The 16762-nt window shown below is 36.6% G+C and overlaps 1 protein-coding gene across 4 annotated transcripts in view; it reads left to right on the plus strand.

The window, feature by feature from the left end:
- The window catches only part of LOC118204855 (complement factor B-like), a 122757-nt gene that overhangs the window by 85388 nt on the left and 20607 nt on the right, over window positions 1-16762 (plus strand). For all 4 annotated transcript variants that reach the window (XM_085813598.1, XM_085813595.1, XM_085813597.1 and 1 more), the window contains 6 exons: window positions 3180-3312; window positions 5311-5427; window positions 10753-10962; window positions 11143-11291; window positions 13857-13971; window positions 16102-16275. In XM_085813598.1, the coding sequence (XP_085669724.1) occupies window positions 3180-3312; window positions 5311-5427; window positions 10753-10962; window positions 11143-11291; window positions 13857-13971; window positions 16102-16275 (898 nt within the window). The remainder of the gene's footprint in view (window positions 1-3179; window positions 3313-5310; window positions 5428-10752; window positions 10963-11142; window positions 11292-13856; window positions 13972-16101; window positions 16276-16762) is intronic.

The raw sequence follows: 16762 nt of genomic DNA on the forward strand, positions 1-16762 counted from the left end.
TTGTTACAATGTGAGGTCGCCAGAAGTTCTAACTCTAAAACCTTCAAACCCTCGGTTTAACTACATAGCGTCTGTCAGACTGTCACCAGTATGCAGCTAAAGACACGATCTTGCACTCTTTGCCACGATACAATTCGTGGGCTTGTTCTGTATAGGTCAAATAAATTAGATTAGTAACGACAACAACACGACTAATTTGCATTCTGGTGAAGACTACGGAAAGAAGAAGTTCAGATAATGATTTATATCATAATAACTGGTTAATTAACTTAAAACCCTACAAGACCATGGTTTGGATGACAGAGTTGTACAGAAGTTCTGCAAACCGTGTTATAATGAACTGAATGTTGTTGTTGTTGGCATTGTGGCAAGGAAAGAAAGATTGCGCCTGTCATTGGCAAGAGCCCTGAGCAACAGGTGACAGTAGGACTTCGCTCAGTTCAGTCCCCCCCCCAATTTTGATGCAGAGCACCCTAGGGGACAAATCCAAGGGTCTCCCACGCCTCATCCCCTAGTAGCAACCTTTCGAGAGGACTTTCAGCTCGTCGCATATTTTGAGTGCCCCATGACGCAAAGACAGTATACGTTTACAAACATCCATGCCTTCTCCAGGAACAGGGGCCCTTCGGTACCACAATAGGCTACCCTAACCAGCATACCGTCTGGATGGCTGAACTGAACGTTCGCCGGGAGAGAGAAATTTCTAAAGATGAAGATTATCTCCAGATGAGAATTCGCCTATTGTCAGGTTGTACACTAACGCGGGACTCGTCCGTGAAGATCACGTAGCTCCACTCTGACATCCCTCTGAGATGCTCCTATGCCCACCATCTGCGGCCGCACGGTGATCCTTTGACAACGAAACTCAAACCATAGGTCTGCGAGCATACAAACCTCCATACTCGACTCTTTTTCCGAACAGTTTGAGTCTCTAGTACCATACGCCTCTGAAGGTTGCTGCTGCTTCAAGAAAGTGGCGGTGATAGTGCGGTTTCTTCTACCCGTTAGTGTTAAATACCGAACTTCCTTTTGTGCTGTTGCAGGCGTATGACTTTGTCCCGATCTTTGGCGAACATTTCCAGCTTCCGAAAACCGATTGTATGGTCTGGAAATGAAACTTTGAGAAACCTCTACCGCTTCCTCTAAAACCGATTGTATGGTCTGGAAATGATACTTGAGAAACCTCTACTGCTTCCTCTAAAACCGATTGTATGGTCTGGAAATGACACTTAAGAAACCTCTACCGCTTCCTCTAAAACCGATTGCATAAGTCATGGATACTAATAGTAAAAAGTATTAGTAGCGTAAATTAAAATAACGTTTCTCAAATGTTTGTTTACCTTTTTAATGACATTTAAATGTCCCTTTAAACAAAAAAAGGTAAACAAGCGTATTCAAATGCTTATAACATCCTTAAAAATAATTTTACACACAAGTAGTTTTTTGTAGACAGTAGAGTTAAAACTGTAGAATATTACCATATGAAATTTTTACTTCCCAATTTTTGGTCGATTTTTGCTAAAACCATCGTCCACTGTCCCCTTAACAGCATTATGCAATTGGTAAGCGGGCTCTCGGAAATTTCGCGGATTTCTCATAGCTTCATCCTCTTCTGAGATGATTAAGAAAATGAGAAATCAAGAAATAATAAGAACTAAAAATTCAGTTATAACAACAGATTCGGATTTTATTAAGCAATGAGAAACATTCATAGATGTTTTGATGTCTTAAAATTACACACCGTGTCCACGACATTCCTTAACGGGATTTATTTTCGTAGTTGTTGGGCCCACCAGCGGCCGAGCAGTAAAGTCGCTGAACACTGGTAGTTTGGTCCGAGGTTCGAATGCCGCGAACGGGCTGGCTGCATGGGTATTTTCGTGATTTTCCCCACGTGTAACGTGTATACGAGCCAGTTTCCCTTAGAAAGTCCTCCAGGAAGGCATCCCTCCCCTTAGGCAGATAGCCCTCGAGGCTTTGCCGTAATTATATAACCTAACCTAACCTTTCGTAGTTGTTGGTCGTAGACATAGCATACTTGACTTCCAATTAAAAACTATTTTAAATGATACAAATAATCATGTTTTGGTACTTTAAAATTTAGAGCAATTGATTTTGTAAAAATTATGAAATCTAATTTTATATACGTTCCTCCGGTCCTTGTATACTCATATATATAGGAAAATTTTGTATTTTATAAAATATGAGCCACGAAAATTGACTCCTGTACAACAAAAGTTGACCGAGATATTTGGTATTCAATACGGGGATAATCTCTAGGGACCATACAAAAACTGAAGAACGAAATACTTGTGTGCGAAACTAAAAATAAAATCAGTTTGAAAAGTTTCTGATGTTACGAGATTAAATGATAAGCATTTCCATACAGATCATTGCAAAACTTGTTGATCAGTATAGTTTTTTTTTTTTTTTTTTTCTTTTAGCCGCGTCGAATCATTTAAATGCCCGAATCATTTTTCATCATCAAATATTATCGCTCTGTATTATATTTAAAGAAACTAAATAATGAATAATTTAGATTATTGAATCCATGCTTCTCGCAATGTGAAAAAACAACAGTATCTAGAGTCATCAAATTTTGAATAGCATAGTCCTCCACCCGAACATGTGGGCACCTGGAAGTCCGACTAAATTATCTATTTCATATTTTGTAAAACTTTAGCGAATTCTTTATTAACAAGCCCAACGATTTCAAAATGAGCAGTGGCAACACTGTAAGAAATTAACATTTTTGTCTCCAGCTCGCGAGACTGTCTTTCGGAAATTCACACTTAGTATTATCACGCAGCCAACTAGTAATTTTGTACGCATTAATTCAAAATGGAAAATATTTATAGTTTAATGAATTTTTGAACGATTACTCTTACATAATAAAACTTTGAGAAAATATTAATAACTTTGAAAATAAAAGATAAATTTTAAATTTTGAAAAACTTATATATTATTGCAAATTATTCCGATTCTTGAAAAAGAAGAAAAAACGATTTCACAACTCTTATTATTCGGTTTTTGATTATGCTTTATCAATTGCTGTATCGTTTAATGATAACGCCTTCAAAACTGGCTAATAAATGCCGGTCGCCGTTGAAACCGACGTAACGCAGTGACTTTTCTTTAAATCCTTTTTTTTTTTTTTTTTTTTTTTTTTTTTTTTTAAGGTTCGCATAACTGAAAATGGGGCAAGAGCTGGAGCTCTGACTTTTAGTTCTGACGCTGAAACAGCATTTTTACCTGCTAACTACAAGACCACAGAAGACGTTCTCCATGCTCTAGACGAAATCAAATATACTGGTAAAGAAAAATTCTTCAACTTTGTAACAGTTATTTTAAGTGTAAATAAGAATAATTATACCATATTTCCTCACATGCTTTTCCTCTTCGCTTATTCCGCCCCCCAAGCTTTTCAGCGTCAGGTTCTGAAAATTTTAAAAATATTCTTGTAATTTTCCCGTTCGTCATTGAGTTCATAAAACGAGTTCCTGAACTTTTAAATATCTCACTAACAAAGACAATCCTCATAAACTACTGGCGAAAGTGACGCCTAGCTTCCCCTTTCTAACTATTGAACTGTATGCCAGACTAATATCAGAACCGATCCATCACAGCGAAGCAAACACGAACTGACATTCAGTCTACGGTTTCGCTGAGTCACATGCTCATTCGCTATTTATGGACAATTTAAGTATAAGAATTAGAGGAGACAATAATAAAAACGGCCAAGATTTGAATTACAGGGAGTAGAAATGAAGATACATTGTTGTTGCATTGTTAATATTACTGCGAATTCTTATTGAAATGTAGGTTTCTTTCAGAGAAATAATATTTTGATAGTTTATTATAGTTCATCCATGACTACTTTTTATTATGTTCTTATTATAACCGCGTTCTTTGGAAATTAAATTATTCATGTCAATTTACTTTCTCGATTTTTGGACGGTTGAATTAGCAAAAAAAAGGGGGGAGGAGGAGAAAATACGAGAGGAAATGCGGTATTCAAATAAAAATACATATATTTTCAAATTTTAAAAGAAACATTTTTAAATATTTGAAATAATCTCAGTCCACAAGCGGTGATTATTATGTTTTGTTAATATTGTAAATTCGTAACTTCCAGCCAGAAGTATAAATTAACTTTTAAATGCTTTTATTATTGTCGCATTTAATTTTTGTTTTTTCTAAGAAAAGGACCGGACGATAATTCTCCTGCAGTTTTAAGAAGGTTAAACAAGTGTTTAGATTAAGCGAAATTGAGTTTAACCTTATAATTTCTTGTATTAGTATGCTCGTTTTTTTTTTTTTTTTTTTTTTTTTCCGACTACTAACAGGTGCAGATTTTTTTTTAAATTCATTAATTTGAATTACAGGGAGTTATTATTCCAGTTCTCATATGGCCCCAAATGGGAAAATTACTCGTGTAACAATATTGCTACGAATTTTGCTTATATGTAAATAATTTTAGTGATGGTTAAATTTAGAGTATGGTTTAATTTATGGTTAAATTTACAGAATGGCTTAATTTATGGTTAAATTTACAGTATGGTTTAATTTATGGTTAAATTTACAGTATCTCTTGTATAATGTAGCATAAAATGCCTTAAAAAAGCAAAAAATATGACTAAAGGGACAAGTCTCCGTAGCATTGAGGTAAATTGGCGAGATATCGCCAAGCTGGCAACGGTTTTGGCAAGTAATCTTTTTCCGCGAAATTTGGCCAAAAGTCGCCAAACCTGGCGACAATTTGGTCATGTCCATGCATAACTGTAATGGGTACCGAAACTGGTCCTTGTATGTAACTGTAACCGTAACCGGCCGTTCTATATTACTTCAACCGTTCTATGCCTTCCAGAAATTTCGAGAAATATAACGTACTAGAGATTTCTAGGCAGCCAGAGAAAAACTATGTAAGACCGGTGAGAACATCAGGTCTTAGTTTTTCAGTTCAGAGTAATTTCGGAGTATTGAGAGGTCTCAGTGCGAGCTTCGCTTGTTATTTTCTATGTACTATGATTTTTGAAGGGGTTGCTCTAGTATGTAGGTCTTTGGGAAGTAAGCATGAGAATAATCAGTGAGTGGCAGAGCTAAGAAGCAAAGGTGTGGACGCATAGGATAAGAAAAGAATATGTGTTAACTTTCCAAAATAATTCCCTTAGATATTTTTGCACTTTTCCTGATTCTCGTTAAGTTTCAAATCTACCTTTCAGTACTTAAATCGTTTCTGTTTCGATTGTAACACTTTTTTTTTTTTTTTTTTCAATTTTTTCCCTCTGATAATTTTATGTTTCTTTTCAGGCGGCGGAACAGCAACCAGCACGGCACTAACAGCCTTAAGAGAAAACTTAATTCCTTCCACTCAAGCTGTTCTTGGTGTGAGAGGACAAAAATCCATTATCTTCATTCTTACAGATGGTATGTAATAGAGCCACTGTAGCGCATTAAGCAATTCAGGTATCACTTAGGAGCAGAACTTTCAGAAGGGCGACAGGAAACAAAATAAGTACTATATAAGGTTTTTTTTATGTCCCTAAAGAACTGACTCCTCTTGGGATTACCTTGTAGGTGAGAACGAGGGCCTATAACTCAGTTCTCCGGTTGATCCTCCCTTCTCCTATTTTATTACTTTACCCTTTCTTCCTTGTAGTTTAGTTTGGAGGCTGAGGCTCACCGCGAGATGCTATTACAAGAATTTTGCCTCTGGCTTCCCTTGGTGAGAAAACTACCAATGCGTTTCCATGTGTTGACTTGTAAGGTTGAAATGAAGGAGCAGTTAAGCGGCGAGCTACACTCGCCAGCACATTATTTTGACTTTTGGCTTTAGTTTAAGTGGGAGACATTCAAAAATCCCCGCAGAAAAGCCTGGTGGCAGGCTCCAGAAAGTGTATAGACCTTGTTAACCCTCACGCACAAATCTGCATCTCCTTATTGGACTCAGTGACGGGTAAGGCGTTCGGTTAGAGTCTTTTCTTTGAGCCACTGATTTACTAAGTCCACAGAAAAATACTTCCTCTCCAATAATGCTGACACAAATGTAAATCCCAACCAAAACAAAAGTCCATCACAATTTCTTGTTATCCAGTGTTGGAGGAAATTAAAAAAATGTCACTATTTCTGATACACAAGTACGTAGAATCTTAAGTTGGTGATTCAAAAATCATCAAACAACTAAGATCTGGAGATCTTCTTTCAGAAACCATTTCTCTTGCTCAATTCCTTTTTGTTCTTAAATTTAAAAGGTTTGTGAAAGACAACGTCGGCATTTAAGAACAAAAAATATCGCTGCGTTATTTCAGAGATCGATATTTTCTTCTTGTGTATAAACCTTGTGTATCCTGTCTGACAAGAATGGTTGTGGTGCTAGGCGGATCAATACATACAAAGAATTATTAATACGAAATACGTAACCCTGAGCTTCTGTTTGCCCGATCTGTCGAAAAGTATTAAGACCAGATATTTACACAGGGCCATAAAAGCTTACATTCCGAAGCTTTCAGTGTCAGCGTTTTGGCCATTCAAAGATATTCTATACATGTTGCTTTATGGAAAGCCACGGCAGCCATAATTGCAGTTCTAAGCCATTATTTGCAAACTGCAGAAGGGGAGCGCATAGCTTTCTGTGACTATTTTCAAAATGAAAATCTGAAAAGAAAGCACGATAGTCGCATGCGAAAGAGAGAGAATTAATAACACAGACCCAGCCACGCAAAAAGTAATTATCCGCTCATTCTTCAAAAACAGTTAAATTACACTGGTGTGCAAAAATTAAGGACGAGACGGTTTTTTCAATATAACTTTGTACAAAAGATTTCCAAATCAACACATTTAATACTGTAAGATCCCCAATACGTAAGGACATGAGTAATGTAAACAACACTTACTAAAAGAGAAATGAGAGGGATAAAAAGAAGCTTTATTGAAAAAGTAGCATGGAGCGCAATGCGACTGAAGGCCGAAACATCCCTGTGATGGGTGTCCAGCAAGAAACATCCGGTCTTTAATAGGGGATATGATCTCCCCTGACTGCTAGGCAGGTTTCACAGCGTCTGCCCATGCTGAGAATGAGGGTGTCAATGAGTTGTTGAGGCATTGCTGCCCATTCGTCTTGCAGCGCCAATCGAAGCTCCGGAATCGTTACTGGTGGTAAGGTACGAGCTGCCAGGCGTCTGCCTAGAAAATCCCATACATGCTCGATGGGATTGAGATCCGGAGATCGTGCCGGCCAATCCATGCGTTCAATATCCTCACTCTCTAAGAGCTGTTCGGCAGCTACTGTGCGATGACATGGTGCATTGCCGTCCATGAAAAGGAACTGCGGACCCATAGCGCCTCTAAAAAGACGTACATATGGAAGAAGAATCTCGTTACAATAACGGGTCCCGTTGACTGAACCTGCGTCGAAGATGTGAAGGTCTGTACGACTACCAAGCATGATGCCTCCCCAAACGAGAACACCGCCACCTCCATTACCTGTCCCTTTCAATGATGTTCGAGGGATGATTGCGGCTTCCCCGCTCTCTCCAGATGAGTATGCGATGAGAATCGCTACTCAGACTGAATCTGCTCTCATCTGTAAAGAGTACTCGTCCCCATTCATTGTCTCTCCAATTCCGGTGTTCCCGGCACCACAGAGAACGCTTTCTCCGATGGGCAGGCGTTAGAGGTACACACCGTACAGGGCGTTGTGTAAACAGACCACTACCGTGCAGTCTTCTGGCCACGGTAAAACGCGATATCGGTCGTCCAGTCGCGTGTCTAGCGATTTCTCCCGCTGTCTGCCGCCTGTTTCTTCTGGCCTGTAAGGCAATATACCGGTCATCTGCGGGTGTGGTTCCTCGTGGACGACCACTAATAAACCCCCGGATAGCTGTTCCTGTAGTTTGAAATTGTCTCCAAAGTCGTGAAACGATGCTGTGAGCAATTCCGAACTCTGCAGCCACACTTGTCACACTGCGGCCTTCCTCCAACTTCCCAATGATTTGACCTCGGGTAAAAGCATCCAGATGTCGTCTAACAGATTGATTATTCGCCATTTCTCGCTGAGGCAGCAACTCGGTGTGATTTTAACTGCTATACGGCGTGCAATCTCTTTGCCAGAAATACTGATCTTACACCGACAACATGCTTTATACTACTCAGACACTCCCCATTACGTCTACCTGCATATCTGCGCATGTGCTACCGTACATCACCTTACTTAATCTCCTGATTGGTCTTTGTGTCCGCTCTGCCTCTTCGTTCAGCTGATATGCTAATTTTTCGACTTCGTCCTTAATTTTTGCACACCAGTGTAGTAGGAACCCGACCGTATACCTAGCAGAACTACACTCATGTCCATAAATTAAGGATACTGCAAAATCAGGCAAAGGAAGAGTTAGAAGCAAAACAAATTTGACTTATTTGTAAAGCTTATTTATTAAACAAAAAAAAAAAAAAAAAAAAAAAAGATGCTACATGTTTGATATTATTAAAAAAAATTAGCAATTTTTTCTCCCTGGAGCAAATTACAAAAAAAAAAAAAAAAAAAAACCTATTTACAAAAAACCAATGTTACATGGTTGGTATGATTGTTAATACACTTGTACGTCTCCCAGGCGACGCAATACAGTCCGTACAACACCTAAGCATGATGAGTATCAAATTATCGATCTGATCTTGGGGAATATTACACCACTCAAAAAGCAATGCTCTTCGAAGTTCCGGTAGACATGTAGGAGGAGGTTGACGGGCTGCAACTCGTCGGCCAAGCATATCCCACACGTGCTCTACTGGATTCAAGTCCGGTGAGAATGCTGGCCAGTCCATGCGGGTGATATCCTCCGATTGAAGGCATTCGCATATGATGTTTGCATGGTGAGGACGGGCGTTGTCATCCATAAACACAAATTGTGCTCCCATAGCGCCCCAAAACAAACGTACATGTTGTTCCAGAATGTCGTCCCGATAGATTTGGATTGTCATGGTTCCAATTTGAACATGCAGGTCAGTTCCAGAACCCAGAATAATTCCACCCCAAACGAGCACTCCTGCACCACCGTAGCGGTGTCGTTCAATGATGTTTTCTTGGTGGTAACGGGTAACTGGAGTTCTCCATATGAAAGTCCGGTGAGAATAAGACTGCAAGCTAAACCTGGACTCGTCGGAAAACATCACACAAGCCCACTGTTGCGGTGTCCACAATGCATGTTCTCTATTTCAGGCTAACCGCAGGCGACATTGAGTTGCAATAAGTGGAACGCATCTGACAGGTCTACGAGCATATAGACCAATCTGCCCTAAGCGTCTGTACACGGTCTACCTTGAAACTGTCGTACCAGTGGCTAAAGAGAGCTGACGAAACAGGTCTGAAACTATGCTCCGCCTGTTTCTTTTGGCAGTAACTGCCAAATACCAGTCCTCATTCGGCATTGTAACTCTGGGGCGACCTGTGCTGTAACGTCTACGCACATTACCATCACCTTGGAATCGTTGCCAAAGCCTGGAGATGACACTCTGGGCAATTCCAAGTTCGTCTGATACTTCCAGTTGGTACGCCCACATTCCAGACGGCCGATAATTCTACCACGAAAAAAATCATCCAAATGCGTCCTTTGTGTCATAACTATTCGATTATTGCACTGAAATGCTTAAAAAGCGTTTGCAAAACAATTTTATTTCTTTGCCTGTATTCCTTATATATCACTCTCTTACACTCTCGTCATTGTGACGTACCATCGATGTCATCTGGTTACTTCCTGAAATTTGCATATGATTCTTGAAGATGTGTGTAGTGATTCTACAGGTGATATAGTATTTATTTTAGAGTTCCATTTCCGCATGACTCCGAATTATCCTTAACTTATGGACATGAGTGTATATAGTAAGCGTACAGGAAAGAAACCATGACTCGTCACTCTCAGGGATATCAAAATGCAAAAAATTATAATTAAGGGCAACTATCCTGAGACATTTCAGCATATCATAACAATTCGCTGTAAATAAACATTTGTAAGATATCTTATGTTAATTAATCAGGTATTATGAATTAAGTCTTTACTATAACATATCCTTACCTTATTCCGTATGAAAAGAAGAGACACTAAAATTAAATAAAGTGTGTTTCTGTTACTGAAATACCGTAGATTAGATCACAGTCCTATAGCAACAAGACGTAGTTTTCAAACACATTAAATGTTCCGAAAGAACCTGATATGAAAACTATTCATAGGCTCTTCGATAAATGTCCAAGAGTTTTGGTCGCAGGCAAAGTGTAGTTACTTCTGAAAATGTCGCAAATGTTTCTGGAATTATTCAGCAAAATCAAAGGAAATCCGTCCGAAGAATTGCAGCAGAGACTGGTTTGAACAGTTCCAGCGGGCAGAAAATATTGAGAAGTAGCCTACAGATGTTTCTATTCAAAATCCAAAGTCACCAGGCGCCAACGTACAGCGTCATCATTTGGCAGCTTTTGTAACTATTATTTCAAAGCTTCTGTTTCTTACAGCTTCTAACAATATATAGCAATCACAATAAATATACCATTTGTTGTATTCCTTTATCGATCTTTGTGTCCGATATTTTTAATTTTGAAATCAGGCACTCCTTTGCTGGACACCCTCTATCTATTTATCCTGTTTAATTATCTTGAATGAACAATGATTTTGAGTCAACGAGTTCAATAAATCTGAAGTTCACTATAGTATTTTTGGATATAAGCTCTGTCTCTCTGAGAACTGCCATGAATTCATAGTTCTCTTACAGGTCGAGTGAATATGAAAGGCGATCCCAAAGAAGCAGCTACAATGCTGAAAGAGGCAGGCGTAGAGATCTACACTATAGGAATTGCAAGCAATATACTACGAGAATCTCTCGTCCAAATCGCATCCGATCCAAAAAAAGAACATGTTTTTATTCTTCAGAACTATGCTGTATTCGACTGGTTAATCCAAGAGATTACGAATGGGACGATAGGTGAGTTCCCCTTTATCTCGCATTAACAGAATCCTCACGTTTCTTGTTTTTCATCTTCAGTAGCTGTTTACCTATTTTGGTAACCCGAATAACATGACAAGCTAAGCATATAAGCAAAAATAAATATGTAATAAGGTTTTTAACTGTGAAACATTTATAATAATATATTTGATATTTCAGATTATTCTCGTTGTGGTTTGGGCCTCGAACATCTTAGAGTAATAAATGGACAAGCAAAGATTGCTGGTGGAAGAGAAGCCACTGAACCATGGCCATGGATGGCTGCTCTATATATTACACCGAGATCTGGAGAACCGGAGGAAGCTGATGTAAGAAACATTCACTGTACATAATTGATATTGCTCTATGTTTACAATTCAAGTATAGATTTACCTCGCATAACTCGGCTTCGATCAATCCAAATTCAATACATTTTGATTATAAAATTTCAAACCAAACTAAATTTTAATTCAGAAAAATAAAAATAAATTTTAGAGTACTAAAACACAACATTATATTTTTAATGCATCACATCTTTACGCATTACCTCTATGCATCAAATCCTTTTTTTTTTCGGGGGGGGGCTTTTAAGCAATTTATTTTATGCAGTTTCAAAATGGTGCGATATCAGTTTTTCTGAGGTTCGCCGTTATGTACGTATGTTTGCTCGAACACGGACTCTTTTTCTTTTTTTTAGCCCAAAGGGCGTTAGCCCAGAAGGATTATTAATTTCGTTTTGGCATTTTGCGTTGAATAACTATAAACGCCGTATCACTTTTCAGATTGTTGCCACCAAATATTAGAGCTCTGTATGACATTTAAAGAAATTAAATAATGAAGAACCTGCATAAATGTCTGTATGTTCTTGGTATTGTAATAAAACAACGGTACCTAGAGCCGTCAAATTTTGAGTAACATAATCCTGCACCGAATATGAGCATCTGGAAGCCGCAATTTGGAATTTATTTTATTATCTATTTCATATTTTGTAAAACATTTATCAGTTTTTGATTAAGAAACTCAACGACTTCAAAGCGAAAAATGGGAACACTGCACGGAAAAAAAAAATTATCTCCAGCGTGCGAGTTTGTGCATCGGAAATTCTAAAGATATGCTCTTTTTAAATTATTTTGCAGTATTGCTGTTGAAGAACATGATATTTAATAAATAAAGGTAACGCACAAAACGTTCAAAAAAACGCCTCTTTGGGCGTGATGTAAAACCTGAAAGTTTTCAGATTTTTTTCCCCCTTCAACGAAATTTCACAGTTTTAAAAAACATCTTCTTAAGAAAATAAAATTTCTCTAAAACATCGAATGAGTCAGATGTCCTTAAAATGTGCACTTTATGCGTTTAAGACTTCCAGAATTTCAATCAACATATTGTTACGAATTTTGTACTTAGATAGGTAATGTTAGTAGAATTATAAGTAAAATTGTAGTATTTTTCTGTGTAATGTACCGCAAGACAAATTTTAAGAGAAAGCTATGACGGGAAAGTAAGAATACAGGGGCACATGCATTTAACATTGAGTAAAAGCGTATCTCGCTAATTTATATTGAAATTGAACAAATGTAATTCATCAGTATGTTAGCTGTAACCATAATTCCCCTCTTGTATTGCTTTCCAGTAATTTCAAGAAGCAGAAAGTACTAGAAATATCTTGCGGCCGGTTGAAAACTATTTAAGGCCGAAGAGAGAGCATCTGCTCTCCGTTGCTTAGTTATTATTGTTGCGACCCTGCTAAAAATGCGCCGTAGAAACCCAATAAAATATTTTTAAGGGTAATTGGTCTACGGATACCCCTACAGCTCTGCGGGTACCCGTAGGCCAATTCCCCGTAAAAACCCACAGACGGAAACCCGTAGGCCAAATCCCCGTAAAAACCCATAGAAAGAAACTCGTATAACTATACGGGTACCCATAGGCCAAATCCCCGTAAAAACCTATATACACAGAAAACCGTACATCTGTACGGATAGAGTAGGCCAAATCTTCGTAAAAACCTATAGAAATCTGTAGAACTGTAGGCACCATAAACGAAATCCTAGTAAAAACCCATGGCCAGAAATCAGAACTTTATGCGTATCCATAGGTCAAATCTCCACAAAAAAAAAAAAAAAAAAAAAAAAAAAAAAAGGATATTCCATAGGTATATTCCTCATTAAAAACTAGTAAACAAAAACCCTTACACCTATATAGGTACCCATAGGCTAAATCCCTGTAAAAACCAGTACACAAAAATCTACAGACCAATAGAGGTACTAGACAAAAACCCATAAACAAAACCAATAAAATTATATCGTAGCGGAGTATCCATACGCAGAATCGTACATACAACGGGTATCCATATACAGAATCCCTATAAAAAACAATACACAAAAATAGAATTGTAAATCAAATTTCCATAAAAACTTGTAATTAAAAACATAAACCAACAGAAGTAAATAATTATTACTTTTTATTAATAATTATTTACTTCCGCGTAAACTGAGATATCCGAGTTAGCTTTCTCTTTAGATACGCTTTGCACTGCGTTGTGTTTAACATTTTTAGTAGTTTGAATTATAAATATTGATTATACTCCGTGATATTGTGAACACTTGTACGAATATCTCTGAGGAAAATTCCAGAGTTTTGATATATTTCTTTAAATTAAATTAATAAATTTGAAATTTGAAAACTTCGTTAAAAAGAATCCGTAGAAAATGATTCTGGTGAAGGTCGATCGTTGGAGCCACTGACATCAGTAATCATTCGAAAAGTATTGAGGGATAGGATATTAAAAGTCAAGGAGATAATAGGATCTATCTAAAACAACTCTTCTGCACATTTTGCATGAATATCTTCAGATCAGCAATGTTTCAAAATTATTTATATTTTTCTCTTTTCAGCTGAACTGCGGTGGATCCATCATTCACAAACATTACATATTGACAGCTGCTCATTGCTTGTACTACAAGAATGTAGAAGAAAGGAGAAAAGAAAGCCAAGTCACTGTTTATTTAGGTGAGGAATTCTTTTATATACACCTCGAGGGAAAAAAAGTTCTATAGCTTCCGTTGTACTGGGACGAAATTTAATCTGCTTTTTTCATGTCTCGACAGTACTACTTGGGATATATATATTATATTTATATATAGCATTGTTCTAACATAGGTTTTTGACACAAAATCTGATTATTTCTGAAATAACATACCTATTTGTTTCCATATTTCTATTCTCCGAATCATATTATGAGAAAGTGCCAATTTCTGTAAAAATTGCTCTAGTAGTTTAAAACATTTAGCTCTCAAAATGTAATTGAATTGCTCCTCAGTCTAATTGAATTTAGTATACATATATATGAATATCTCGTTTTTATTAAACTGTCTAGATTCTTTCTTTCCCAATTCGAAATGAAGGTTCAATTCAAATAAAATTAGCAGCTATCTTCTGATTTGTTTTTAAAATTTGTATTTTTCAGTAATTTTTATAAATGTTTGGAAAAAGATGTGGAACTGTAACCTATAAAATTTTTGCCATCATATTAAATTAGATGTACTTGTAGGTGTACCGGCAAAAAATTAGAATTTTATATTTAAGATTTCCGAAGATATATGTGAATTTATATACCGCCGCGTTTTGAAATTTGGAATATTTGTTATAAGCGATAATAACGCCAAATATGATTTACCCACATTGTTAAAATTATTTCAAAGAAATGAACGATGCACCTTTTATTCCATTCGTGCAAGTGAAAGGGAAGGAAAATTGATTACCATAAATTACGAAATTTTTTGGCTCAAACTGGAAAAAAGATAGATTTTAAAAGTTCTCGGTAAGTTTTTCCCCAAACTTGACAAAACTTAATATTTAGGCATCGTAGAATCAAAATATGAAGAAAAAAAAAAAAAAAAAAAAAAAAAAAAAAAAGGTCCGTTGCTTGTTTTGCAGCGAACTGTAACAGTTTCAATATTCGAGATTTTGCGGAAAAAGGGGAGAACCTCCCAATCTTCATACTGTATAATGTATTGGCCAAAAAACAAAATTATTTTTACTATTCGATTACTTTCCCTTTATTTAAGCCATTCCGAATATTATTCCTTAGAAAGCTAATCTGTGTTAAAACACAAACATTTTTAAAAGTTTACTATACTTCAGCAGTTACTGCAACTATGTTATTATAAACATTCATACATATGCTCATAATATAAGCATAACGATCATAATAAACACGAATATGAACTGACCAAGCGGAACGAGGATGCAAATTATTAAGATCTTGATAGAAATTCAAATGTGTGTAGTATTTGGGTGGGAGGAAAAGAATGCCGAACGTACCGGAATTTTCTACTGCTTTCGCAATTCTTTGACCAATAGAATGACGGGCACCTGTCTGTACTTTTCGTGCATACCAAAGGTTATGTTAATGCAGAGAAAGAAGAAAAGCTATTTCCGGGAGTATGATTCACCATCTGACATTCCATATTCGGAAGAAAGGTTGTTTATTTAGTTTCGGCTTTGGTACGGAGAAAAATAGTGCGTTCATTAAAAAAAAAAAGCACTAAAAGCAAAAAAATAAGCACTAAAAACAAAAAAAATAAGGGCTTTAAAGAAAAAGCAAGCACCTATAAGGGCCTTTATATTTTATTTTCAAATATAAGGACTTATAAGCACTTATAAGGACCGCTACGAACCCTGCCTTGGTAGCATCGATTTCAGTCAATTTCAGTTTGATAGCACTAATTTGAGTCCCTCTGGAGATCTTCCAGAAATTAACCACTAGCGCATGTTTTGTGGAGCAATATGTTTGGATGGGCTAGTGAATACATCTCAACTACAACTTCCCTTTCCATATGGTCGCATCGCTGAGCTTCAACCTGTAATTCGAGATACAGAGGCTTTTGGAAGAAATTTAGTCTATATAAACATAAAATATATATTCAATGTAGACTGGAAACGAATTTCGATTTGTGGAGATTTCCAGATAGACAAGTTCTACAGCTTGGCCCAAAACTGTTTGCAGAAATAGGAGAAGCTACCGTATTAAATTTACCCTTTCCTTAAAGATTCTTCTTGTATTGTATTCTTAACCCTTAATAAATACTTTTCGCCATTCATGAGCAGAGTAAGTGTTTTTTAATTATAATTTTTCAGGTATCACGGATGTTAACAACAAAACTTCTGCACAAGTGATTGGTGTCAAGAAATTTTATATTCACGAAAAATACCGCAACGACAAATCTTTTGATTATGATATTGCTCTTCTGAAGTTAAAGAGACCCATGGAATACAACGCTTTTGTCAGACCTATTTGTTTGCCATCTGCACGTACGTATATTTGTATTTTTTTGTGCATTTTGATAAGAAACATGTGTTAATATATCATTCATTACAGCATTTCCTTGTCAGTGTATTTGAACTTGAAAAATATTTTCTAAAGTACAAACTCTCAGTTTTCTGCATATATAACAATAAAAAATTTAGCTATTAAAATACAATAAATAATAATAATAAAATAAAAAAAAGTTAAACCTGGAGTTTTTGATCATGAATGGCAAAATTTCTGACGAATTTAATTGCCAATAGTGAACTCTATAGCGAAATTTTCCAGCCAGTACTGCATCGCCAAATATAGTAAGATTTTTATATTTTTAATTTCTTTTTCACACTCATTCAGCGATAATTTTTTAACATTACGTTCTTCTAAATGGGCAAATGCGTTTGCAGGTTTTAGCTATTATTTTTTTTCAATAATTTCGATGTTTTATCGAATATGCTTCCTCAGTTTTTCATATTGTAAGCAACATTTACTTGA

The sequence above is a fragment of the Stegodyphus dumicola genome, chromosome 3 (genome assembly GCF_044657685.1).
Source record: "Stegodyphus dumicola isolate Sdum_Otavi_A_Nest chromosome 3, ASM4465768v1".
Classification (NCBI taxonomy): Eukaryota; Metazoa; Arthropoda; class Arachnida; order Araneae; family Eresidae; genus Stegodyphus; species Stegodyphus dumicola.